The sequence below is a fragment of the Pelobates fuscus genome, chromosome 2 (genome assembly GCF_036172605.1).
Source record: "Pelobates fuscus isolate aPelFus1 chromosome 2, aPelFus1.pri, whole genome shotgun sequence".
Lineage (NCBI taxonomy): Eukaryota > Metazoa > Chordata > Amphibia > Anura > Pelobatidae > Pelobates > Pelobates fuscus.
Window position 1 is genome coordinate 332,784,380 of NC_086318.1, and position 27,776 is coordinate 332,812,155.

The 27,776-nt window shown below is 40.4% G+C and overlaps 1 protein-coding gene across 1 annotated transcript in view; it reads left to right on the forward strand.

The window, feature by feature from the left end:
* Nucleotides 1–3,339: 3,339 nt before the first annotated feature.
* Nucleotides 3,340–27,776, forward strand: part of CASP8AP2 (caspase 8 associated protein 2) — a 45,599-nt gene continuing 21,162 nt past the window's right edge. The window contains exons 1-8 of the mRNA XM_063441800.1: nucleotides 3,340–3,469; nucleotides 5,279–5,360; nucleotides 7,818–7,883; nucleotides 13,989–14,089; nucleotides 14,953–15,027; nucleotides 18,436–18,551; nucleotides 21,567–24,445; nucleotides 26,098–27,776. The exon at nucleotides 26,098–27,776 is cut by the window's right edge and continues 995 nt beyond it. Of these exons, the coding sequence (XP_063297870.1) occupies nucleotides 5,300–5,360; nucleotides 7,818–7,883; nucleotides 13,989–14,089; nucleotides 14,953–15,027; nucleotides 18,436–18,551; nucleotides 21,567–24,445; nucleotides 26,098–27,776 (4,977 nt within the window). The 5' untranslated portion in view covers nucleotides 3,340–3,469; nucleotides 5,279–5,299. The remainder of the gene's footprint in view (nucleotides 3,470–5,278; nucleotides 5,361–7,817; nucleotides 7,884–13,988; nucleotides 14,090–14,952; nucleotides 15,028–18,435; nucleotides 18,552–21,566; nucleotides 24,446–26,097) is intronic.

Below are 27,776 nucleotides of genomic sequence, written 5' to 3' on the forward strand. Positions count from 1 at the left end.
CCTCCTGTATGTGATTAAAGTTCAATTTAGAGATTGAGATACAATTATTTAAGGTAAATTACATCTGTTTGAAAGTGAAACCAGGTTTTCTTTTCATGCAGGCTCTGTCAATCATAGCCAGGGGAGGTGTGGCTAGCTGCATAAACAGAAACAAAGTGATTTAACTCCTAAATGAGTGAATTGAGCAGTGAAATTGCAGTGGAATGATCTATACACTAAAACTGCTTTATTTAGCTAAAGTAATTTAGGTGACTATAGTGTTCCTTTAACTGTTCTTTGTGGTAAAACAGGTGTAAGCAGCTCTCCCACGGACATCCTAAAGGCACTATGTGGCCCTCAGGATGCAGTGTGCTGATGTTATGATGCTTTGTTACATTAACCCCTTAAGTCCGGAGGGCGTACTATTACGTCCTTTTAAAAGCGGCTCTAAACGCCGCCGGACGTAATAGTACGCCCTCCGTTTTTTAGTAACTTACCCGGTCGCTGGCGGTCCCACGCCGGCGATCGCGGTTCGGGGGACTCCCAGGGAGCCCCCCGCGGCACGTCCGCCCTCCAGGAGCCCTCCCGGCCATGTGAGAGTGAGGTCCTTGCGAGGACCTCACAATCACATGGCCGGTATAGCTGCCTGCTGCATTGCCAGCAGGGGGACCAACTGTTATGACAGTTGGTCCCCCTGCTGGCTGAAAATCAAATAAAAAATGTTTAAAACAGTGTAAAAATAAATAAATTATATACTTAGATCATATATATATATATTATATATATATGATCTAAGTATATATATACACATATACATACACACACATACACCGTCTAGGTGTATTTTAATATTAATATATATATAATTATATATATATATTAATATCAAATTACACGTAGACTGATACTGATTAAATATATATATAATTATTGTTATATATATATTTATAAATAATATAAAAAAAATTAATATGTAAATACGTAAAAAAATTAAATAAAAAAAATAATTAAAAATAAAATATTAAAAAATATATAGATGTGTTTTATTTCGTTCTAACTGTATTCTGATATTAATATATATATATTTATATCAAAATACACTTATAACGAAATAATATATATATCTATATACATAAATATATACGTATATATCACTATATATATACCTATATATAAATAAAAATATTAAAAAAAATATATATATATATACGTATATATACACATATGTATATATATACATATATTAATTCTACACATATATTTATGTAATAATTTTACATAATTAGGTATCCTAATTAATTACAATTAGCGGGACCTGCCTGACCACCCATGCCGAAAGTATAGGGAATTTAATTTGCTAGCACTATATTTAACCCTATAACTTTCCAAGACACCATAAAACCTGTACATGGGGGGTACTGTTTTACTCGGGAGACTTCGCTGAACACAAATATTAGTGTTTCAAAACAGTAAAATGTATTACAACCATGATATCGCCAGTAAAAGTGACGTTTTTTGCATTTTTCACGCACAAACAGCACTTACAGGGACGATATTATTGCTGCAATACTTTTTACTGTTTTGAAACACAAATATTTGTGTTCAGCGAAGTCTCCTGAGTACAACAGTACCCCTCATGTACAGGTTTTATGGTGTTTTCAAAAATTACAGCGTCAAATATAAGGCTTGTGTTTAATTTTTTTCACATTAAAATTCGCCAGATTGCTTACGTTGCCTTTATGACCCTATGGTAGCCCAAGAATGAAAATTACCCCTATGATGGCATACCATTTGCAATAGTAGACAACCAAAGGTATTGCAAATGGGGTATGTCCAGTCTTTTTTAGTAGCCACTTAGTCACAAACACTGGCCAAAATTGGCGTTTTTTGCATTTTTCACACACAAACAAATACAAACGCTAACTTTGGCCAGTGTTTGTGACCAAATGGCTACTAAAAAAGACTGGACATCGCTTATTTGCAATACCTTGGGTCGTCTACTATTGCAAATGGTATGCCATTATGGGTGTAAATTTATTTCCTGGGCTACTATACAGTCTCAAAGGCAACGTAACCAATCTGGCGAATTTCAATTTCAAATGTAACACGCTATATTTGACCCTGTAACTTCCCAAAACACCATAAAACCTGTACATAGGGGGTACTGTTTTACACGTGAGACTTTGCTGAATACAAATATGTGTATTTTATTGCAGTAAAAGCAAACAGTATTATGACATTGACAGTTAAAATGTCATGAAGAACGAAAAAAATCAAAAAAAATCTTATTTTCTCCAATTTTTTTCATATTAAATTATGTTTCATAGCCAAATATTTGATATTAAATGAAAGCCCTGTTTCCCCTGAATAAAATGATATATAATAAGGGGGGGTGCATTTAATATGAAAGAGGTGAATTACGGTTGGACAGACATATAGCGCAAATGCCAGGTTTTGTTTACGTTTTGTTTCGTTCACAACTTGTACATTTGGCTGCGGTGTTAAGGGGTTAATTTGTAGGTCAGCCTAAGGGTGTCTGTTTACAGTCAGACCACTTGAAAATCATCTGCCCAAGAGTCTCCTTGCACCATAACCACTGCATTGTCATGTAATCACCCAAGGGTCTCCTTGCACCATAACCACTTCATTGTCATGTAATTGCCCAAGGGTCTCCTTGCACCATAACCACTTCATTGTCATGTAATTGCCCAAGGGTCTCCTTGCACCATAACCACTTCATTGTCATGTAATTGCCCAAGGGTCTCCTTGCACCATAACCACTTCATTGTCATGTAATTGCCCAAGGGTCTCCTTGCACCATAACCACTTCATTGTCATGTAATTGCCCAAGAGTCTCCTTGCACCATGCCCACTGCATTGTCATGTAATTGCCCAAGAGTCTCATTGCACCATGCCCACTGAATTGTCATGTAGTGATTATGGTACCTAGATTGACTTGTTAAAGGGATAATAAACAGCAAAACCACTACACCAGAAAGGCAATGTTTACATTTAACCGAAAACACCAATCTAGAAGGAGCCAGACTATCAAAGCAAAACAATCTGGTTTTCAGTCCTCTACAATGAAATAAACCCTCGGGAATCCACTCAGTAATCCAGCTTATACTATGCAGGCAGTGGAGGTGCTCAGGACACCAGACATTGCCATATGTTACACTGACACACGGTGTGTACCCGGCCCCCAGTGACCGCCTTTCCTCCACCGAGCTGGAGCTGCTCTAGACAAGACTTCCCGCCAAACTGATAGTAAGAAGGGCGGGGGCTGGTGACGTCGCGCGCGCCGTCAGAGCGCGGCCGGTGATTGGAGAGTCGGAGTATTGTCGGAGTTGTCGGGGTTCCAGTGGCGGACCCCCGGTTTCCTCGCTGTCCCGGGACCGGTGTGCGGGAGGAGGCGGCACGTTGGAGAAGTTCGTTTTGCAGGTGGTGGACCTGGGCCGGAACGGGGAATCCAGGCCTAGGGGAGGAGCTGGTGAGGGGATGGGAGGCCCTGTAATGGATCATGGGAGAGCTATGTATAATAACCACACACCGACTGGGCTCTATAATAACCACCATAACCACATACCGACTGGGCTCTATAATAACCACCATAACCACATACCGACTGGGCTCTATAATAACCACCATAACCACATACCGACTGGGCTCTATAATAACCACCATAACCACATACCGACTGGGCTCTATAATAACCACCATAACCACATACCGACTGGGCTCTATAATAACCACCATAACCACACACCGACTGTGCTGTATGATAACCACACACCGACTGTGCTGTATAATAACCACACACCGACTGTGCTGTATAATAACCACACACCGACTGTGCTGTATAATAACCACACACCGACTGTGCTGTATAATAACCACACACCGACTGTGCTGTATAATAACCACACACCGACTGTGCTGTATAATAACCACACACCGACTGTGCTGTATGATAACCACACACCGACTGTGCTGTATGATAACCACACACCGACTGTGCTGTATAATAACCACACACCGACTGTGCTGTATAATAACCACACACCGACTGTGCTGTATGATAACCACACACCGACTGTGCTGTATGATAACCACACACCGACTGTGCTGTATGATAACCACACACCGACTGTGCTGTATGATAACCACACACCGACTGTGCTGTATGATAACCACACACCGACTGTGCTGTATGATAACCACACACCGACTGTGCTGTATGATAACCACACACCGACTGTGCTGTATGATAACCACACACCGACTGTGCTGTATGATAACCACACACCGACTGTGCTGTATGATAACCACACACCGACTGTGCTGTATAATAACCACACACCGACTGTGCTGTATGATAACCACACACCGACTGTGCTGTATAATAACCACACACCGACTGTGCTGTATAATAACCACACACCGACTGTGCTGTATGATAACCACACACCGACTTGTGCCTGGATATGGCAGCATAACCACATACCGACTGTGCCGGGATATGGCAGCATAACCACATACCGACTGTGCCGGGATATGGCAGCATAACCGCATACCGACTGTGCCGGGATATGGCAGCATAACCGCATACCGACTGTGCCGGGATATGGCAGCATAACCGCATACCGACTGTACCGGGATATGGTACCATAACGTATACCGACTGTACCGGGATATGTTACCATAACCGCATACCGACTGTACCGGGATGTGGTACCAAAACAACATACCGACTGTACCGGGATGTGGTACCAAAACAACATACCGACTGTAATGGGATATGGCACCATAACCACATACCGACTGTAATGGGATATGGCACCATAACCACATACCGACTGTAATGGGATATGGCACCATAACCACATACCGACTAATGGGATATGGCACCATAACCACATACCGACTGTACTGGGATATGGCACCATAACCACATACCGACTGTAATGGGATATGGGCACCATAACCACATACCGACTGTACTGGGATTCAGTCAGTATGTGGTTATACCTCTTGTTGCATTGCTGTACGGGTTAACAGAGTGCTCCCTTTGACTAATTTTAGAAGTGCTGATTTCAATTGAAATTCAAATTTCACCCTGCTGCCAATCAGTGAGTACTGAAAGCCGTAGAAGCTTTCTATTGGCACAGAGCAGTTATTGTGGGCATGTCCCATAGAACCCATATGACTCTCTATAGAAAGAATTGGATGTATATAAATACTGCATGTGCTGCCCTACTAATTTAAATGTAATATTTTTATTTTTTTCTTCTTCATGCAGTTGGAGATGTAAGCCTGCAAAATGGCAGAAAAATGTAACACAAACGAAGACCTTGACATGATTAGTTTTTTTGATGTTTGTAGTAAGTATTGTGTGAGTGGGGTTGGAATCTATTTGTGCTTCTATACTAATAAAGGGACTGTATTCCTAGTGATTGGTATAGAAAACTTGATCTAACTCTGACTACTTCTTCCCATTTTTTTTTTGGTGTTTGGAGGGAGGGGGTAATTGTCTGGAAGAAAGTGTTGGCATAAGGCAAATTAGGGGTTATTTTGTCATATAGACATGATGATGTTTTGCAAAGCGCAGTGCTGTTATTTGGGAGCGATGGCTAATGGGAATAGGCATTATGTAATGTGATATATATACCAAAAAACAAGTAAAAATAGGCGCTAGTAAAAGTTGTCTTAAAATCTAAATACAAATATCAGGAAATATATACCATAGAAATAGCTGCACCTTATAAAGTGTAAAGCTCCAACACAACACTCTTACAATACAAAAAAAAACAAAATAAAGGTGCGCTGTGTCTTTAAGACCCAATTATCTAAAGTGCCAAATGTGCAATGTGTAATAAAGTGCAAAAATTTGAAGGTGCACTTTAAGTGTTAAACAAGATTATACATACATATATACGTCCTCTCCAATCGCAGTAAACATGTAAAAGGGAGAGACAAAAAACAATAATAGTGTAAATCTATTTTAAAAAATTCCTTAATGTGGTATTTCTACAAAATTTTCACTCACAAGGATAGAGCAGTAATAGCCTGCTCTAACTGTATCAGCTTCTTCTGATATTTCCTTTCCAAGGAAAAAGACTGCACGGACAAATATAATCGATTTCATATATTTTAATGCCCAGCTTTCGCACAAGTACCTCACCTTCCTCTTTATGCAACGAAAAGTCCAACGGAATAGGTTGTATAAACTTCGGGGTGTCGACAAAGTCCCTTAATAATCCGTCGCTGTTCTTTCGCCGCTGTAGCTCATTCCGATTTCATTAAAATATATGAAATCGATTTTATTTGTCCGTGCAGTCTTTTTCTTTGGAAAGGAAATATCAGAAGAAGCTGATACAGTTAGAGCAGGCTATTACTGCTCTATCCTTGTGAGTGAAAATTTTGTAGAAATACCACATTAAGGAATTTTTTAAAATAGATTTACACTATTATTGTTTTTTGTCTCTCCCTTTTACATGTTTACTGCGATTGGAGAGGACGTATATATGTATGTATAATCTTGTTTAACACTTAAAGTGCACCTTCAAATTTTTGCACTTTATTACACATTGCACATTTGGCACTTTAGATAATTGGGTCTTAAAGACACAGCGCACCTTTATTTTGTTTTTTATTATGTAATGTGATGCGCATTCAATTACAATGTTATTTTAGAGCACGTATGGAAGATCTATGAGGATCATTTATAGACAACATTTTATCCTCTCACAGCTCCTGGCAGATGAAGCCAGAAGAGCTAAAGACTGATTTAGAAAATTAAGGTGTTGTTGCCAAACAGTGAGAGGTTTCCACTGACACTTCTGTGTGTAAACAGCACAAGTGTCCGAACAAAGGCACTTTAAAAATGGTGGAATAAGAATCTGCATAGTCTCCACCAGTTCATCTTTGACAATTTACAGTTTCCTTCCTTGTCAAGTATGGACCATTGACTGTTGTAGTGATTAACCCTAACAGAGTTATTCCCAAAATCGGGAATTGGACAAGAATATTGAAAGTTTTATTCCAAAATACTTTAAATTGGGATTCAAACTCCAGCTCTGCTTTTATTCCAACTCTGATATTCCTTAAAGTTGCAGTTCCCATTTAAATCCCAACAATTTCATCTTGTGGTTTTTAACAAGACCAGACGTCAGTGAATTCAAATGTTTTAGGCCACAGTAACAGAATTGGACCAATTTTCCAGGTCCAGAGGTAGTAAAGCGGCTGTAAAGTGTTTAATATCTTCAAATAAATCGTATCTACAATCGTATATTACAAGAAGTGTTCATTCTTAATTTTTTTTTTTTTTACTCCATAACCTATTTAAAATCCTATAAATCTTACCTGGAACTCAGTGCCCAGCCAAGTTCTTCCAATCTTTTCCACACCTTCTTATATGTCAATGCTGCGTCATTGCCTTCTAGGTTATGGTCCATTCAAACCTTCTCACAGAGAAGCATTAACGTACCTCGTGTTCAGCGATTGCGTCAATCAAAGAGTAGGGCAAAGAGGGATGGAATGTGGGTCTTAAGGTGCAGAAGGGGGACTAAGACATGCTTATTGAATAATGGATAAATAGGTGAGATGGCTTTGATGGCTGGAATGATCTAGGTGAGGGAAAAATTAGATCTGTGGCTTTTACTTACACTGTGTGCATCAGAGCCACACAGTCCTATAGGCTTCTATTTGCAGGCACGCTAACAGCACTGCACATGCTGATTGCATTCTCCTTGACCACTTCTAAAAGCAGAAGTGGTCATAGAGGTTGCGCTAACCCTTTAAAATAAATCATCAATATTATTTTTATTTTTTTTATTCAGGCTCTCCAGCAAAAAGTGAGGCCAGTTCCCTGGATATATACGATGGATTGGATACAACATTTTCAGGTAGGCATTATACATTTCTGGTACTAGTTGGGCAAGGGAATCAGGAGTATATATTCAAGAAATATTGATTATCTATGTGTATTTATTTAGTTTGTTTGTAGTATACTACAGTTTAACACTGGTTTTGTCAAGTATACTGAACATTTCTGACAAGAATAAGCTTTGTATGCACATGTGGATACTATTAAAGGGACACTGTAGGCACCCAGACCACTTCACCTCATTGAAGTGGCCTGAATGCAGTGTCTCTGTCCCCTTAACCCTACAATGTAAATCAATGTAAATGTTTACATTGCAGGGTTAAGACAACCTCTAGGGGCACTCCCTGCACTCTTATGGAGTTGGACATCCCCCATGAGGTCCTTTGCATGAGGACATCCAGCATCTTCAAAATCCCAATGGGAAAGCATTGATTCAGTAATTTTCTATGCGTAAGGTCTAATGCGCCCAGCATTTGCTGCTCATACGCATTCGCTTCCCCCATCAGCATAACATATCAGTATTTACTGGACAAGGAAATCAATGCAGGACTGAGGGAGCTTGGATTGAGTAAAGAGTTTTTAACACTTCAATCACCTGGTGGGGGGGTCGCAAAGGAAAGACTAGAGCTAGGAATACAGTTTTGTATACCTAATGATATATACCCAGATATTGAGATGCGACACAAAGAAGAAAAAAAAAGAAAAGGAAAGGAAGTATAATTATTAAGGTACTGGTGGCCCGAAGGAAAGGACAACCAAAAATGAAAGGAAAAAAAATATATAAGGCTGCTTTAATAAGATTTTATTAAACACTGTCAACAGGTGAGGCAACCAGTCTGTAGTAGGGCAGATAGCAGTTGGAATTCTTGGAGTCTTGACTCTTTCTCACTAAAAATAAAAGTGCATGTCATAAAAACATATTGGGTGCACACAAAAGCTTCTTTTATGACATTTGCTCTTGCATATAAGGTATGATATGGCACAGTTTTTGCAAGTTACTGTATACAGATTTAATCAATGATCTCCTTAAAATATCAAAGGAACTCTGTTCCTGATTAAATATATAAAGATTAGATTGACACCCCCTGAATTAAAATGGAAAAACTTTTTTTTTAATTCAGCTTTGTCCTAGTCTCACTGCAGGAGTTGCTCTTTCTACTGTGAGATCATCAGTGATGATCTTGGGCAAAGACAGAGCTTCTCTGGCGTTATGATGAAGACATTTAATTGTTGAAAGTCTTCACTAAGATGTTCCTCTAGTGGCTCTCTGACAACTGGTAGAGGCATGATGACTTGGAAATGTAAGCATTGTCCTCTCAGAAATTAAACTTGCATTTCGTAAAACTGCAGGGACAGTCTATTACATTATGATATTACCGTATGTTTTTTTTTTTAGTGTGTCTTTTAAATTGTGGGGCAGTTAAGCTGGCAGAATGGTGCCTAAATGGGCAGTATAGTACCCTAAACAATTTTATCTTACAAAAGTGCTTTAGGGATAAACTCTTTATAATCTCTGCATTCTTTTTTAAAAGTTCAGAGAAATTAGCACTTTTTATATCCTGAAGTAGCACCTCCTCCTGTCAAGCAGACAGCTGATGGAAGAGGTGGTGGGGGGTTTCCTATTTAACAAACTTTGAAATGTTCTTGAAGTAGTAAGAGTACTTCTCATAAGAGATTGTAAAGGATTTCCCTGTATTCACCTTGGTTCATTCGGTTGTGTCCTCTCCCTGCTCTTTAACTACCTTTTGAACGTTTCGTTTTACTTATGTGTTCGGGAAATGTATTCGTTCTACCGAACAGAGACCACCCGGTAGTGCTTCTAGGTGGCCGCCATTTGGCATGCGAACACGTGGCGTGAACAAAGGATGGCGGCCATCTTTAATCTCTTAAATGCGGCCAGCTGGACTTACTCGTGGATTGCCTGGAACTGTTTTCGGCATGGCAATCACACGAACGTCCGGTCATTATGGAAGTCCAGTCTGACCTATTTCCACTCATAGTATCAAACCGGAGTTTTAATCTACCAAACGAGGGAAGCACTCTCATGTAACCAGCCGCAACATACCTATGGTGGTTTTCGTGTAATTCTGCGCGAATGGAGACCGGCTCTTGCTCCTGATTTTATGGAACTCTAAATCGGATACCACCACATGGCGAGCCGGTCAAACTTCCACACGATGCCACACGGAAACTACCGAACTGATTTTTGTGAAATTTGGATATGGGACTCCCAGTATCCTCAGCTACCCAGGGTTGTGGGTATATATTTCTATGTTATGCAGAAAGTACTTTTCTAAAAATGTTGAAAATTGTAATGTTTCTGGCCAGCACATAATTGAGTTTAGTATGTTGCTGAAACTCAATTATCTAGCCTGGCCCAGAGGAGGAGTGTGTTACTGTATAAATTGAATGCCTGTTGCTTCCAGTAAATCAGTCTTGTTCTAGCATTAAGCTTTGGCTCATGTGTGGATTATTCGGCGATACCAGCGATATTTATCCCTGTGGATTATTGTTATTATTCTGCTATTGGGAAAAAGGGAATACTGGACAGTGATATAATTTACTACCTTCACAACTGGTTGACAGCGGTGGGATTTTCCTTTTTTTCCTGCACCAAGAATCCAAGCAGACACTGGGGACAGTGACTGGAAGGCTGGTACACACTGCTTAAACGAAACACGTTAAAGGAACTGTTGGAGGTTCGTGGAAGGATTGCTAGCAACAAAATCAAGCGGGTCCTTATTGCTGAGTTAATGGAGCTAGACCGGGAGAACTTGGTTGCAGCAACACCGACCGTTCGGGAGATGGAGACACCGGCGATTCGGAAAAATAAATCGCCAAACAGGGAGATTCGGGAGAGATTAGCATGGTTCAGTCTGAACCCAACGGCTGACATTGTTCTACAGGTAATGAACATTGTAGCAGAAGAGGCGAAACAAAAGAGGGAAATAGAGCTGCAGATGAAGTGGGCTGAAACCCAGCGGGCAGCAGCAGGTTCCCCAAGCGGAGAGCACAGCACAGCAGACACAAGGAAGATTCCTTTCAGTGCCTTTAAAGCTTTTAATGAGAAGGACTGAGAGATTGATAGCTATCTAGCAGATTTTGAGCGACAGTGTAACCTGCACAGAGTGGCTGCAGACGAGTGGGTTTCAATATTGGCTGGGAAGTTGTCAGGCAAAGCCGCCGATGCTTTCTGGGCAGTACCAGAGCAGGAGATTCACAGCTACGCAAGGGTTAAAGAGGCACTCCTGGCTCGGTACGCGGTGATCCCGGAGACATGCCGCCAAAAGTTCAGGGACTCACGCAAAACAGACAAGGATTCCTATGCAGAATGGGCCGGCCAGTTACAACTGTCTCCATCCAATTGGGTCAACAGTAGCAAGGCTACCACAGCGGATGACATCCTACAGTTAATACTCCTGGAGCAGTTCTAAGACCACATCCAGACAGATCTCAAAGACTGGGTGAGAGACCGCAGACCCCTCTCCTTACCGGAGGATGCCAAGCTAGTGGATGAGTATGCGGATACTCGTAAGACCACACGGGTCCAACCCCTCCGACCGGCAGTACCATCAAACCCACCAGTAACCAGATACCAAGCCCCCAGCCGGCCGGTAGCCTCCAACCCTCGCTACCCACGTCAGGCTGGCAACGAACCACGCTGCTTCCGATGTAACCAAGTGGGTCATCTTCATAACAATTGCCCACTGGAAGCCCCCAGGTCCAATTTGACTCGCCCTTGATTCCATCAACCCCAAGCAGCGGCCCATTGCGTGGATTATCCGGTACCATCTGCCTGGGACGCCAAGGAGCGGAGTCGTGAGGAACCCCTGGGCACCCTATATGAAGCTCTTCTAGTCCAGTCTACCATAACTGACAATCGAAGACACCATTGTCAGCTGGTAATGGTCAACGGGAAGACAGCACGGGGCCTAAGGGACAGTGGTGCTACCATTACCCTAGTTCAACGGCATCTTATTGATAATTCTGAAAGACCGGGGAAATATATTGCTGTGAGAGTGGCAGGGGGGCAGTGTATCGGATTCCTACCGCACAAGTGCATCTGGACTGGGGCGCTGGAGCTGGCAATGTCCAAGTGGGGTTGATGAAAGAATTACCCTCCGAAGTCGTGTTGGGCAATGATATTGGTCCTCTAACTTCTGCTTTTTGTATCAACACCCCCTCACGAGGCTCAAGCGGTAACCACCAGAGCTCAAAGTCATGCTGCCGAGAGCCATCCACCTCCTACTGAGGCCCAGGTAAGCCAACCTACTCTACCCCTGACCGTAGAGCCCCTTCCCTGGAATACCCCGGAGGACTTTGGGAGGGAAGTAGCCAGAGACCCCCTCACTCACAAAGTACAGGGAAAAAGCTAAGGGAGGACACGGAGGGTTAGAGAAGGAGCAGTTAATCTGTGAGAATGGCCGTTTATACAGGCTCACGAGACACGGTTCAACGCACCCGGGCCCTGGCAAAAACGTCAGCTGGTAGTCCCACAGAAATACCGGCAGGAGTTATTCAGAATTAACATGGCACATGGGAATACACAGGATGTTACATTGGGTAACCCAGAACTACTTCTGGCCTGGGGTATCCGACGACATCCGGGCGTATTGCCAGACGTGCGAGATATGTCAAAGGGTAGGTAAGAAGGGAGACCACCCGAAAGCCAATCTGGTTTCTATGCCAATAATAGCATTGGTCTGCGCCCTCAAAAAACTCACTCCCTATCTCTATGGCCGTGCCTTCACCCTCATCACTGACCGCAATCCCTTGATCTGGCTCAACCGGATCTCAGGGGACAATGCCCGTTTGCTGCGCTGGAGCCTTGCCCTACAACCCTATGACTTTACTATCCATTATCGCCCAGGCATGCAAAACGGGGAACGCAGACGGACTGTCATGCCAAACTGACCTGGCATCAGACTAAACCACTGATTTCCCGCCAACCCTACTGCACCAGGAAAGGGCCAACTGGGTCTGCCGGAGCAGGGAGAAAAGGGGGGGCCATTGTAAAGGATTTCCCTGTGTTCATTCGGTTGTGTCCTCTCCCTGCTCTTTAACTACCTTGAACGTTTCGTTTTAATTGTGTTCGGGAAATGTATTCGTTCTACCGAACGGAGACCACCCTGGGTAGCAATCAGAATTTGGAACACTGAGTAATCACACATAAAACGCAACTTAATTGAGTGCTTCTAGGTGGCCGCCATTCGGCATACAAACACGTGTCGAGAACAAAAGAATGGCGGCCATCTTAAATCTGCCGAATGCGGCCAGCAGGACTTACTCGTGGATTGCCTGGAACGGTTTTCGGCATGGCAATCACTCGAACGTCCGGTCATTATGGAAGTCCCGTCTGACCTATTTCCACTCATAGTATCAAACCGGCGTTCGGGAGTTTTAATCTATCGAACGAGGGGAGCACTTTTATGTAACCAGCTGCAACATACCTATGGTAGTTTTCGTGTAATTCTGCGCGAACGGAGACCGGCTCTTGCTACTGATTTCATGGAACTCTAAATCAGATATCACCACGTGGCGAGCCGGTCAAACTTCCACACGATGTGACACGGAAACTACCAAACGGATTTTCGTAAAATTTGGATATGTGACTCCCAGTATCCTCAGCTACCCAGGGATGTGGTTTATATATTTCTATGTTATGCAGAAAGTACTTTTCTAAAAATGTTGAAAATTGTAATGTTTCTGGCCAGCAGATAATTGAGTTTAGTATGTTGCTGAAACTCAATTATCTAGCCTGGCCTAGAGGAGGAGTCTGTTACTGTATAAATTGAATGCCTGTTGCTTCCAGTAAATCAGTCTTGTTCCAGAATTAAGCTTTGGCTCGTGTGGATTATTTGGCGATACCGGCGATATTTATTCCTGTGGATTATTATTATTCTGCTATTGGGGAAAAAGGGAATACTGGACGGTGATATAATTTACTACCGTCACAGAGATGTAGAGCTGACAGATCGCAGCTGTTGCTGCCGATATGCATTGTGTCCCGCTGCTTCTTTATGAAGCAAGTTTCTTAGCCACTTTTCTTTTTGCTAAGTGCTATTTTAATTATTATTATTTTTTTATTTGTTGGCAAAAAGTAACAAAGAATTTTTTTTTTCAGGAGAACTTCCAGAATCCAGCACACCTTCAAGGGACTGCCTTGACTTATATGAGGAGATTATTACAGAAGAAGTTGCTGCAAAAGAAGCTTCGTTCAATGATGTATGTATCTGAAATCCAGTTTCTCAACCTGCAAGCTCTCTCATGGAGTACTTTTCAAGTGGCAGTTTAATTTCAGAAATCCATGATGATTGTGTGAACTATTTATTGATTATTACTCCCTTTTTTTGTGATACCTGACTTAAGAGATCTGTTTCTAGTGGTTAAATTTTTTTAGCTAACTGTGGTATAGGAATTTTTTTAAAATGTTAAATACCTGACAGGATGCCAAGTAATATTCCATCTGAGCTTGTATAGACCATTTTAAATGGGTAAAATAAATTATAACTTTCTAAAGGAAAAAGTCGATGAACCAGTAAACACTAAAACAGTCTGGAGAATAGTGGTATTATTCTGGTCATTTCTTCTGAGGAGGATGTTAACGGGACACACCAGCTTGCAGAGGTGCTTAATGTTTGAAGTGTGTTCTCTTTGTAAATGGGGAAAAAAGAAAAGGTGCAGATTAATAAAAATTGGCACTTCTATAAATTAACCTTGTTAACACCCTGTTGACAATCAGACCCCCTGTCCTGTTACTTCCTGGTACTTTATCTCAGTGGAGCTAAACTCAAATCTTGGAAATACTTTTCATTTTAGCTGCAGTGTGAAGTCTGTGATTGGACATCCACAGAAAGTCTGGACTGGGTTAGAAAGGAGGGCTTGAAAAAGCAGCACGCCTTTTTTCTATTTCTATTAATGAAAATAAAAAAAATGATACTTGTAGTCTGTTTTTGTGTATTATTTGGTAATACATGCATATCAATTCATACCACTTTTCAGTGCATCGCCTCACTGATGCTTGCTCATTTATTGATGACTGCTTTCCTTGTTTATTTTGCTAAATATTCCCATTTTTTTTCTTATAGTTGCAATCTGAGTATGAAAAGTGTCAGAAAAAAATGAAAATCCTAATAAGAAAATTCAAGGAAATACAATTACAGGTATATTGTTAAATTACTAATTTTTTTTGATACTTTTATGGAGTAATGCACTTTCTAATTCTAATTTTATATAGTTATGAATATCAGTTCTTATTATTGAATTATGTAATACGTTGATAAAAATGTGATGTTCCTGTTTTGTACTTTCATTAATGACAACTGCATTTAACCTTCTTATTCTTTACACCACCCACTCAGAAATGTCAACAATATTTAAAGGAACACTATAGTCACCTAAATTACTTTAGCTAAATAAAGCAGTTTTAGTGTATAGATCATTATCGTGCAATTTCACTGCTCAAATCACTGTCATTTAGGAGGTAAATCACCAAACTGGTTTCACTTTCAAACAGATGTAATTTACCTTAAATAATTGTATCTCGATCTCTAAATTGAACTTTAATCACATACAGGAGGCTCTTGCAGGGTCTAGCAAGCTATTAACATAGCAGGGGATTCGAAAATCTTAATTAAACAGAACTTGCAATAAAGAAAGCCTAAATAGGGCTCTCTTTACAGGAAGTGTTTATGGAAGGCTGTGCAAGTCACATGCAGGGAGGTGTGACTAGGGTTCATAAACAAAGGGATTTAACTCCTAAATGGCAGAGGATTGAGCAGTGAGGCTGCAGGGGCATGTTCTATACACCAAAACTGCTTCATTAAGCTAAAGTTGTTCAGGTGACTATAGTGTCCCTTTAATTAAAAGTGGTCCCTGCTATATAAGATGAACTGAAGACTAAGGCCCTGATTATCAAAGGAGATAGAGATATATATATATATATATATATATATATATAATTTTTTTTTTATTTTGGAGTTATTAATTCTAAAAGTTTATCCAAAAATATTAAATCCATTTAAAAGTGTGTCTAAATATAGTAAATCAAAGTAAGAGCACCACAATAATGTATACAAATGACAGTGTGCTAAAACACCATACATTACTTACTACAGCCACTTTACAAACCACTTATTATATATATATATATAAGAAGTGGAGCGATATGAAGTGAATAAGCCCCTATCACCAAACAAAGATAAATTTATACTTAGACTTTGCTGGATAGGATTCAAATTTCAAATGCAACATGCAAAAAAAGATTAACAAGAGATCATAGTACAGATCTGTATGGACTGATACAAATTCATATACGTATGTATAATATAAAAATTAACAATTTATTGTATACAATGCATAAAAACAGCTAGAATATAGCTAAATAGCAGTAAAAACAAATTCCTGCTTACTGGAAATGGTGGTGAGCATAACGGTATATGTTCCCGTTTGCTCACAGCAAGACTGTCCCACACTGGGTGATGTCTCCTGAATCACACGAGTTGAATGGAGCTCCTGTTGTTAAAGTCGGGTCGGCAGGTGAACGGCAGCTCGTTCTCTACTTCCGTGTTCCCGGCTCATGTTTTGGCTCCGCCTCCTCTTTTGCGTGATTACGTGTCTGTCACGTGTCTGTCTACGCGTTTCGCCGTTCTCGGACGGCTTCGTCAGGACGTGATGCGCTGGTCCAGCGCATCACGTCCTGACGAAGCCGTCCGAGAACGGCGAAACGCGTAGACAGACACGTAATCACGCAAAAGAGGAGGCGGAGCCAAAACACGAGCCGGGAACACGGAAGTAGAGAACGAGCTGCCGTTCACCTGCCGACCCGACTTTAACAACAGGAGCTCCATTCAACTCGTGTGATTCAGGAGACATCACCCAGTGTGGGACAGTCTTGCTGTGAGCAAACGGGAACATATACCGTTATGCTCACCACCATTTCCAGTAAGCAGGAATTTGTTTTTACTGCTATTTAGCTATATTCTAGCTGTTTTTATGCATTGTATACAATAAATTGTTAATTTTTATATTATACATACGTATATGAATTTATATCAGTCCATACAGATCTGTACTATGATCTCTTGTTAATCTTTTTTTGCATGTTGCATTTGAAATTTGAATCCTATCCAGCAAAGTCTAAGTATAAATTTATCTTTGTTTGGTGATAGGGGCTTATTCACTTCATATCGCTCCACTTCTTATACATCTTACTACAATACTTTATATCTGGTGAAGGGAACACCTGTAGACGTGTGGAAGCTGCTTTATTGAAACTGTACATAACTATATGCCTAAATAGCTCTAAATCTTCACCCATATAGAGCTTGAGTACACCAAATTGCTCCAGTAAAAATAATTTTATCACTTATTATATATGTTCCTTTTTTTCTTTTTTAAGCAGCTATTTGGGAGTTTCATATTACATGCTCAACTTTGTGCTTTTACATAGCTGTGTGACATATTTTGTATAGTGGGTGTAAATAGTAGGATCAGGGAGCAGCGCCTGTGATGGAATTCCCACGCTCAGACACCCATCGTACCACCAGAAAAGAAGACTGTTTTTTGGGAAGTTTCAGCAGCCACATACTATGATTACAAGTACTGCTATTCCACCCACACCTATATTGTGTATAGTGTTGAAGATATGTGATTTATTTTGTCATATATTTTGTAAGTCTGCCTAACAAATAATAGATTATAGTACTGGTAATTAAGTCAGGGTTTTCTTTTAGTCTGAAGAACATTTATAGACGATGGGGAAGAGCTTTGAAGTTTAAAAAAAACAAAACAATTTATTGTATGTAAAACTACAGTGTTGACACAAGCACAAAAAAGGAGAGGTCTTGGGGGCAGAGCATGACAGCCAACCGGGGCAAATGCCGATACTGACAATTTTTAAGGAGTATCCTACCTCAATTTCTACAGCAAACCTGCTCTCTATGCTTAACTAAGCTATATCTACAGTCTGAACAAGTCTGAGTAGACATTACAACCAGTGTTGCTAGTCCTGGCAGCCTAAAGTATCAGATTGGGTGGAGGGGACGGCATATCCTTCACTTCACAAATTTCTGGCTTGTTTTTGGGCCCTTTTGGACTGCTGGTAGTCCTGTTTAACAAACTTTGAAATGTTCAAGTAGTAAGAACCAGTGGTATTCTTTCTCTTGTATACCATCAGCGTGTTTGTGATCGTGGGTACTATGCCCTTCTCCAGAATAATAGGCAAACAGTTCTTCAGTCTTGCACTGTTTTTGTTCTCCTTCAGTTATCGAATAGCACCGTGTTCTTTTATTCATGTTACTATAAAAATGTGCACCCTAACAAATGTGTTTTATTTGTGGGATATATTTGTCATTTGACCAATCTTATAGCTGTGAATGTTTCACTGGATGTATCTTTGCACTTTAAAAAGAAAAAAAAATCTACATAAAAAAAGGTCCTATTTGGACTGGAGTGTACCTTAAGCGATTAGTATTATGATGCTTGATTGAGTTCATGTCTGTTTTCTGCTTCTTCGTGTAATTGTGGAAGACCATTTTAAGTGTAATTGTGTTTATATTCTCTTGCAATAGAACACAAACTTGCAGAATGAAAATCAGTGCTTGAAGAAGAATATTTCAGCTCTCATAAAAACAGCAAGAGTCGAAATTACTCGCAAACAGGAAGAAATTGACCAGCTCACCCAGAGGTAATAATGGTTTATGATTTGGTAATTGGATTTTACTGAATTATCTTAATGTGTCCATTATTAACATAGAAGTTGTAAATCCTTTTTAGAATGTATGTGTTAACTTTCCTCCCTTTTTCCAAATGTAAAAAAATATTGAAACTGCAATAGATGACCAAATTACCCACCATTTCAGACATTTCAGCCACATACAAATTTCTTATTCGGGGGCGGGGCCGGGCCGCCAAGCTGAATGGCAGCAGCACCTCATGTCTCCCAGCCTTGAGCCCAGGAAAACGGCTAAAAAGAACACACAAAATACGATAAAGCGGGATCCCTCTGCATATTACTGACGAGGAACAGATCAGCTACCTGACGATACCACACTGAACCCGGTACTGAGATGGGAACATCGAAACTCCTAAAGCGGGCCTACACGCCAAATTAAGCCTGGACATGCACGGCACCTGTAGTAACACGGATAGCAGCCCAACAGGCCAGGGACATCTGAACCCCGGCAATTCTTCGCTGAGGACAGCAAAAGCCGCAAGGGGGGGCCCGGCCCCGCTCCCCCCCCGGCCGGTGGGGGTAATCCCGGCCGTATGGGGACGACACAATCCAGGGCGGTAGATACCGCGTGGGGTCCACACGATCCCCTACACAGGCAAAGGCCACCAGACAGGGGCCCGCCTGCAGACCTATCCCACAGGAGAGGGAACACAGAAGACTACACAAGGGAGGCTGACCGGAACACCGCGTGCGGGCCCTGGAGGTTCAGGGCACCAGACGGACCCCCGAGCTAGGCCCCTGACCGCTAGTGGAGTGGGCGCTTGAGCCTCCGGGTCTGTGGGGTCCCCGGAGAGCTTTTGTCCCTGATGTCGCGAGCCCGGTGGGGCGGGACAAACGCTGCCCCTCCCGACGGACCGGTGGTCGGGGGGGATAGCCACCAGCGCCAAATATGAGGCCGGCAGCGGGTGAGACAGCAGAGTGCGCGCTCCAAGTGGACTCACGTGCAGCTGGGGAGGTGCAGGGAGCGGTCGACCCGCGGATTTTGTGGTTGGGTCCAAAGGCCGGTTTGCGCTCCTGAGTGCCCACAGTGCCGCGGGGGACCCGGCTGGCTGGCGGGAGTCGGCTCAGGGGGGACGAACGGAGGCCTGGCGACCCAGGGACAGTACGATGGTGACACAGTAAGAGACTCCTCACAGACGGTCACGCAGGCCGTCATGCTGTTCCAGCCATGTACAGTTACCTCACCAAGCCTTCTCACCTCCATATATGAACATTGCATCAGCACCCATTTCCGTGGGGAATTAACGGAACATGTAGGACTCTAGTTTAAAAACGCATAAGCTTTGTCTAAGTTCATATCCCTTATTACTGCTTAACGATGTACTGCTCCTTAGTATATACATATTCAGCTAAAATGTGCTGTACAGGGCGGTACATTAAGTAATTGCTCGGCTACCAAGTTAGGATTCGTTTTGCCTAAACAGTTAGACATTCACAAAGGGAAAGCTCCCTGGTAATTCATATCAGAAACATTTTATAAGCAAGTTAAGTTCTTACTTTTTTCTATGTTAGCCTACAATGCTCTGCCATAACGTCCCTAGGAGCCAAGGATAGATACTACTTATTGATGCACACATACTCACAGATTGCTGCATAATAGGCTGTAAAGTCGTTTCTAACCGCATACTTAATAACCAGACAGCTGCATTGAACAGTAAGTCACCACAGCTTGAAATCGTATATGCCCCTCATGATAACAGATTGATCATTTTTAGTTTATTTAATTTCTTATTATATATTATTCTTTTTGTACATTATTTCATAGCATTCGCATAGTACTATTAATCAGACATTGTTATAATACTAACTGACAAGATTTATCATCGCCAGACGGATGCAATACCTCTGCCATATATGCTTACCGCACCGTACGATTCAAGCAACTAGTTGCGCCTGTATTTGCTCTTAACATACGTTTTTATTTTTAAGCTCCCCATTCAATATGCAAGACAAATAGATTACTAGAGGCTATAATTGACCAGCAGTGCAGCACTGAACTTAAATGCTAGGGTAGTACCGATGATTGGCATCCTGTAAAATCATACTGGACCTCTGCGTAGGCAACAGCTTATTCACAAATTACATTTCAGCACACTGAGCCTCTGCGCAGGCAATACTGCAATTAATCTTATAAAGAGCCTCTGCGCAGGCAACATTATGTTTAATCGCAGGTTTGCGATGTCTTTATGTGATAACAATAAACATATTCAAAACAAATTTCTTATTCCCAAAAGTCATAAATATATTGTAGTTCAGGGCAAACATGGTTCCCATGGTGTTTCCCTTTAATTGCAAATAAAAATAATCTATAAACCAAAAATTATTTATTAGAATCCAATCTATACACTGTAAAATAAATGATGCTGCTCAACAGGCATGCCCACTTTTTTCCCAAAACATATTTCACTGACTCCCTTATCCTTCTAAATCGTAGTGTACATAGAACAGACTTTACAAGTTGCTAACCTATATCTACTTGTCCATTCGGTGTTTTTATCAATTAGACCATTCATGTTGGTTTTATCTTTTAAAAATAATTTGTTTTTGATGATATGGTATTCATTTTGGAGCTTATAGTCTTCATATTCAGACAAATGTTAAGAGATCATTAAAGCCACCCTCAAAACGACAGGTCTCCCTGGTGGTTTTTTTCATATTCTTATGTAGTTTTGGCAAAACATAAAAGGGATTTTAACATATTGAACAATAAGAATACTACTATTTAAAATATTCTTCTTCCTGCAATTATCTTGTTAGTTTTTCTTTTTCATTTCAGTAACAATGTATGTGTTTACTGCCTAAATTAACACCACGACACTATCGAAGTGTGCACACTTGGTCAGATTTGTGTCTACCCACTTTCCTGGACTGCACTGCCCCATCATGTTATAAACCCATATTCAATAAATTTACTTTAAAATTTAAAGTTTATATTTACATTGTTTTTGTTTTTATTTCCTCTTGTAGTTTATTGGCATCTTCTAGGATACGTGGTGGCTATCCCATTCCTGCACTGATAAAGAGCTCGCATGTGATGAAATCAAAAGTTGACACGAGGTGCAGAGACTTGAGAACAAAGAATGTGGAGAATGTTGTAAGAACTGAAGTTAAAGACCAAGTCCATTCTTCTGAAGGAACTATGTGTACTAATGCCAGTAATATTTCTGAAAAAGAGACTTGTGATACTTCATCTAGAGATTCTAGAGCAAAGAATGTTGATAGTACTGTAAGAACCGCGTTTAAAGTTCAAGGCCATTCTCCTGAAAGCAAAAAATATCGCAACTTTACTAAATGTACTTCTGAAAGCGCAAAAAATGTGGAGAGTGTTATAAGAACTGACATTTCAATCCAAGACATTAACTCTGAAGGCAATATTTGTGGTTATTCCAGTAAAAATACTTCTGAAAAGGAAACCATGGAGGCAATCATTACTGGCTCACGATCAACACATTTGGAAAGTTTTATAACTGAAGTTAAAGCACAAAGCAGTTCTTCTGAAAGCAATATATATAATAATATTAAAAAAAATATTTTAGAAAAGGATAAGTTATCAGATTCTGCAGAAAGTAGTATGCAAAGTACCCCAAAATGTTCAAATATTAAGCTACACATGGAAAGTTTAGAATCACCTTTACAGAAGCTGATGTCTGAGTGTCACCAAGACGCAAAGGACAAGAAAACAAGGAAAGAAAAGGACACCGATTACCGGGTTAAGGACAATGACCAAAGAAGGCGAAAGGAGGAACGGCAGTATACGAACAGTACTTTAGCAAATAAAAACAGAAGCTTTGACCTTAGGGACAAGTTACAAGAGTGGAGTTCAAACAGAGGAAAAAGTGAAGGTGGGCAAGAAAGCCGAAACACAAAGTCTGATATGAATTATGACATAAGCACTAGAAAATGTTTTACTTCAAGCTCTTGTGACAAACCAGGCACTTCACGAGAGAGAAAGCATTTTAGAGATGAATCACATCAAAGAGAGAGGCATAAAAACACCTGTGAGAATTCAGAACGCAAGAGGGAGTCTAGAAATAAGAGAGACAGAGACACAGATTATAGAAAGAGATCAGAAGAAACAGAAGATAATCTGCTGCGAAGGTCTAAACGAACTCCAGTTTCATATTCCAATGACGAAAAATCCTCAAATTCACACTGTGATTTCAATGATCAAAGGAATAGTGATCCTGCTGGAAAAGAAAAGCACTTATTTCAGTATAATAATGAAATTAAGTCATCATACAATAAAGAATCAAATTCAGGCGTGCATAATAAAAATGAAATGATCACCCCTAAAAATAAGAATATCCGAGAAAACAAAAGTACAAAACATGATCGCGATAAAAGAGGTGATGAAAAAAAACGGTCACAACAGGATCGAGATCTAGGCAAGAATGAAAGTAAAGAATACAAGGAAAACAATGACAAGGAAAAAATTACCACTCAATCTCCAAATAAAAGACACCATACAAATATCTATGTAACAGAACAGCCTAGCATTTCTGGGAGCAGAAGTACAATTCATATCGAGAAAGAGTCACTTGGTGACAAACAACCAAATACCAAGAAAGATTTAAAGTTGTCTTTTATGGAAACTCTTAACCTAACGCTTTCTCCTGCAAAAAAGAATTCTCAGTGTGAAGTGGACACAACTTTACCTGACATAAAATGCAATACCAGTGTATCAAAAGTGATTATAGAGTCATCTCTTGATATATGTCTAGGAAGTACAGAGGAACCAAACTCCAAACCGCATTTAGGTAGCACTTTGAATGCGGTCTCAAAAACAGATGTAGAATTACAGCATTTAAATAGCTCTAGAGATGCTGTCTCGAAAACCAGTTTGCTAAAACCTCACTCGGATGTCTCTCGAGATGGTTCAAAGACTAATGCACCAAAAGAGCATTTAGGCAGCGCTAGAGAAGCGGTCTCAAAGACTGATGCACCAAAAGAGCGCTTAGACAGCTCTGGAGATGTTGTGTCAAAGACTGATGCACCAAAAGAGCATTTAGACAGCCCTGGAGATGCTGTCTCAAAGACTGATGCACCAAAAGAGCATTTAGACAGCCCTGGAGATGCTGTCTCAAAGACTGATGCACCAAAAGAGCATCTAGACTGCCCTGGAGATGTTGTGTCAAATATGGATACACCAAAAGAGCATTTAGACAGTCCCATATATCCAGATTTAAAAATGGATGTACAAAGTACAACTGAAGAGATGAAAGTTGATTTTAAATTAAAAGAGACCGCTTCATGTGACTCTGAAAGCATTGCAGATCAACCAGAGAATAATGGGAAAATTATGCAGACACAAGTTCTTGAAGGTGCCTTACAAACGACTGTTGCAGGAACCAATGCAACTCCTACAAAAATATCTCAAACTTATCTCATACGTGAAGCTGATGACGTGTGTTCACTAAGCCCTCAGGAGGTGGAGAACGGTAGTTTTGTAGATCTTGTAGAACTGGGGTCCTTTATTGAAATTGACAAATGCAGTGGAAGTGATAGCCCTCTGCCGTCTAATACAAGCAAAGACGTTATTATTGACCTCTGCCAGGAAGAGGACTCCTCTGATGATGCTGACAACAATACAAACAATTCCAAGTCAAGTGTAAATGAGAGGTCAAAAGGTATATATAAATCCTCAAATATTGATCTTATAGACGTAAACAAGCAAGGAGCCGAATATAAATCTGACGAGGAAAGCTCCATAATGAGCATTGACTTAAATGTTCTGAGGAACATTCCTAAAGTCATCAGCCCTCTGACCAGCCCAGAAAAGCCTTTAGGCAAGCTGCACAAAGTTAAGGGCACAGCAACGGCTTCTATAGTGAGAGTTTTAAAGAAAGGTACTTTTTTTAATCCTTTTTTTTTGGTCTGTTTACTATACACTTTCAAAACCAGTTCTCAAGGGCCTCCGACTCTCCAGCTTTTATTTGTTAAACCTACTGTAACAGAGAAAGGGCATCGTCAAATCACGAATCATTGCAATCATTGAGGATTGATTTCAGAACTAGTGAATTATCTATTGACTTGTCAGTTGAAGATCCTTTTTAAACTTTGCTTCAGGTAGCTTAGTTGTCAACTCACCACAATTTTACTTTGTTTTGAAATAAATTCACCAAACAGGCACTCAAGACTGGAGTTGACCTACCTCCCCATTTTTATTAGATTATGGTGATAATCCCAAGCATAACCACCAGGCATGTGCCCCTCCCGCCTCTCCTCTTTTGTTATGGAGAGCTGGGAGCTGACATAAAAGGTCAGCACATTGGCTAAGAGCATTAGTTGAACGTGCTTTCTCTGTTTTGGCTTAACTCTGGCAGATAACTTCACGCTGCGTTGAGGCTGGGGGCAGTTCCTGGTGATGCCCAAGCAGGAAGTCAAATAATTCACAAACAGTTGGAAATTAAAGTAAAAAAAAAAAAAAAAGGTTTTAAATCAAATAGGTTTTCCTTTAGAATGTCCATTATTTTCTGTAGCTGGAGATATGGCTGAAACCTTCTGACATAAAAGAGCAACAATAGTTTGGCCATCCTGTGATTGGGGGGGGGGGCAATTCTCACTTAATAGTAAGTCACTTCTTTAGTCCTCAGAATGTGCTACATCTGTGCTGATTCTGGGAAGAAGATTCAGGAATATGTTACCTGGGTCTCCCTTCTTTCAGCTAGGGATGACTTTCTGCAGGAAAAAAGGAAATTTGGGGTGGAGGGGGCACACCCAGAACATGCATTTCTTGCAAAATACAGATTGAGGAACAATGCACAGACACAAAAAAATAAAATTGTAATATTTTACAAGGAATCGTGGAATACAAATCTAGTAATTGAATTACACTACATGACCATTTCGTGTTAAAGACCCCTAAAGCTCTTCAGCTTGCTGAAAAGCTTTATGTGTGAATAGTATGTGGTATTTTTTCACTTTGCAAAAAGTGCAGTTTTCAATAGAACTTGCCGTTTTAAAAAAAAATTAACCTGGTTCCACTCCTCTGGCTGTCAATCAGTCAGCAGGTCCTGTTACTTGCTGGTTTGGCTAACTCACTGGAGCTAAACTCAAGAGGCAGCAATTGCTCAGAGCACCTGTCTTGCAAAGGCTTCTCATTGAGCCTCAGTGAAATGTCTGTGTTGGACAGCTACAGAAAGTCTAGGTAGAGTTAAAAGGTGAGGTCTTGCAAAGGCAGCAAAGAAGATATCTGCAGATTTTGCAAGCTGTTTTTTAGATAACCCCAATGAAAATATGTATAATACGTTTATTTGGGATATATCTACTAAATAGTATATTTAGTCACGTATTATCTACACAATGCATAAGAGAATGGTTCAATTACAGCCTTATGTTCTCCATTAACCCCTTATTGATTTTCCATCATGCTGACATTTTACTTTTGAAGCTGTGTCCTTAAGGGGTTAAGCAAGTAGTATTTTCTGTTTTTATTATTTTAAAATATTTAACGTATTTAACATATTTATTTCCTGCCCACTTTCTTTTTCTGGTTTAGAGTACTCACCGGATACTAATACTAGCATTGTATGTGCATCATTGTCTAAAGAGCTCAACAAGGAGAATTGCCAACCAGAAAGCAAGATGGATACAGCCTGTGGAAAGTATTCCCCTATACAAATTTCATCCGATGAAGTAGAGGAAGGGGAAATTATAAGTGACGAGGAAGAATCTTTAAAAACTGAAGAAAAAGAAATGCCTCCAGACCGTACAAGTCCAAAGCAAACTATTATTGCAGAGAAAGTTAAGCAGAGTCCAACTCCAGCAGTTTGCAAAAGAGATGTGGCACCTTCATTCAACCACAATAGAATTGTGACCCCTGAAAGAAAAAACGCCTCTAAGACTAAGGAAAAGACAAAAACTAGAAATAAGACCAAATTAATACCGTTACCAGAAAATATGAGGAAAAAACTTAATGACTCTTGCCTTGAAGGCGTTGTTAATATTGTCCAACCATCAAATGTACAGGATGTACTTCAAATGTTACATGCCGTTAGAATGCACATGAGAGTAAAGTACATGAAATTTAAGATTCAGGTTTCATTTCGCCAGTTCCATAGAGTTATTGAAAATGGATGCTTATATTTTATAACCCTTATAAAGAGCCTGGACTGGTCTCCTATATGTTCAACACCTGACAATGTGAAAAAGTCTTTATGTAAATGCATAGAATCCAAGTTTAACCAGATTAAAGAAAATATGACTGTAGATCATATTTTTGAACAGCATCTCATAGACATGAAAAAAAAGCTTTGGATATTTGTAGATGAGCAGCTGGACAGTTTGTTTGACACACTTACAGCAATGCTTACAAAACATTGTGACAAAGCCACCCCTGAGTGTAATGGTGATGACAGCAAGGTGTCCACTAAGTCTTCTGCAAATAAGAAGAAATCTCCTGTCCATGCAAAAAGCCATCAAAAAGCAAGTCCCAAAACAGCTCACGCTCGCTTATTTAAAAAAATATTTGGCTCTGAATCATGTTTAAGGCTAGGGAAACCTGAAAAGAAGAGTGAAACAAACATTACTTCCAATAAACAACTGATTGTTCCTACGAAAAAGCTGACCTCTCCAAAGGCAGTGCGTAAGGATCCTCCACTAAGCGATATCAGGAATGGTGCTGCACATTTAAACACTGTGAACCCAAAGTTCTCAAGAGATTCTCACCTTAAAGACCCTGTTTCTACTGAAGACCAATCCCAAAACAATTCTTCTGGTTTGTCCTTTAATTTAGTAAGTGATGACCATATGGGTGACCTATTTAAAACATTGTTGGATAATCTAGATCAGGTGGAAGAAACTAAAGTGAAGAATGAAAACCTATGGGAGTGTGCTTCGCCAAAGAAAAACTTATTAGCTCAGAAATGTGAAATTGTAAATGTTACGATAGAAGAGACAACCCCTATCAAAGATTATTGGCACCCTCCTTCTTTATCATCGAGCATATTGTCTAGGTATAATTCGTTACTTCACCCAGATGTCTTGGATGAAAGTTGCATGTTGGAGATTCCTAGCAGTGCTACATCTACCAAGAGTATTGGAAGCTCTGATGATCGGTCTAAATCCTTTGCTTCAGTGTTGTTGGAAGATCTTGCAGTGTCCTTAACTGTGCCATCTCCTTTGAAGTCTGATTCTCATCTTAGTTTCCTCAGAGCAGGAATTGTTCCTGAATCTGTT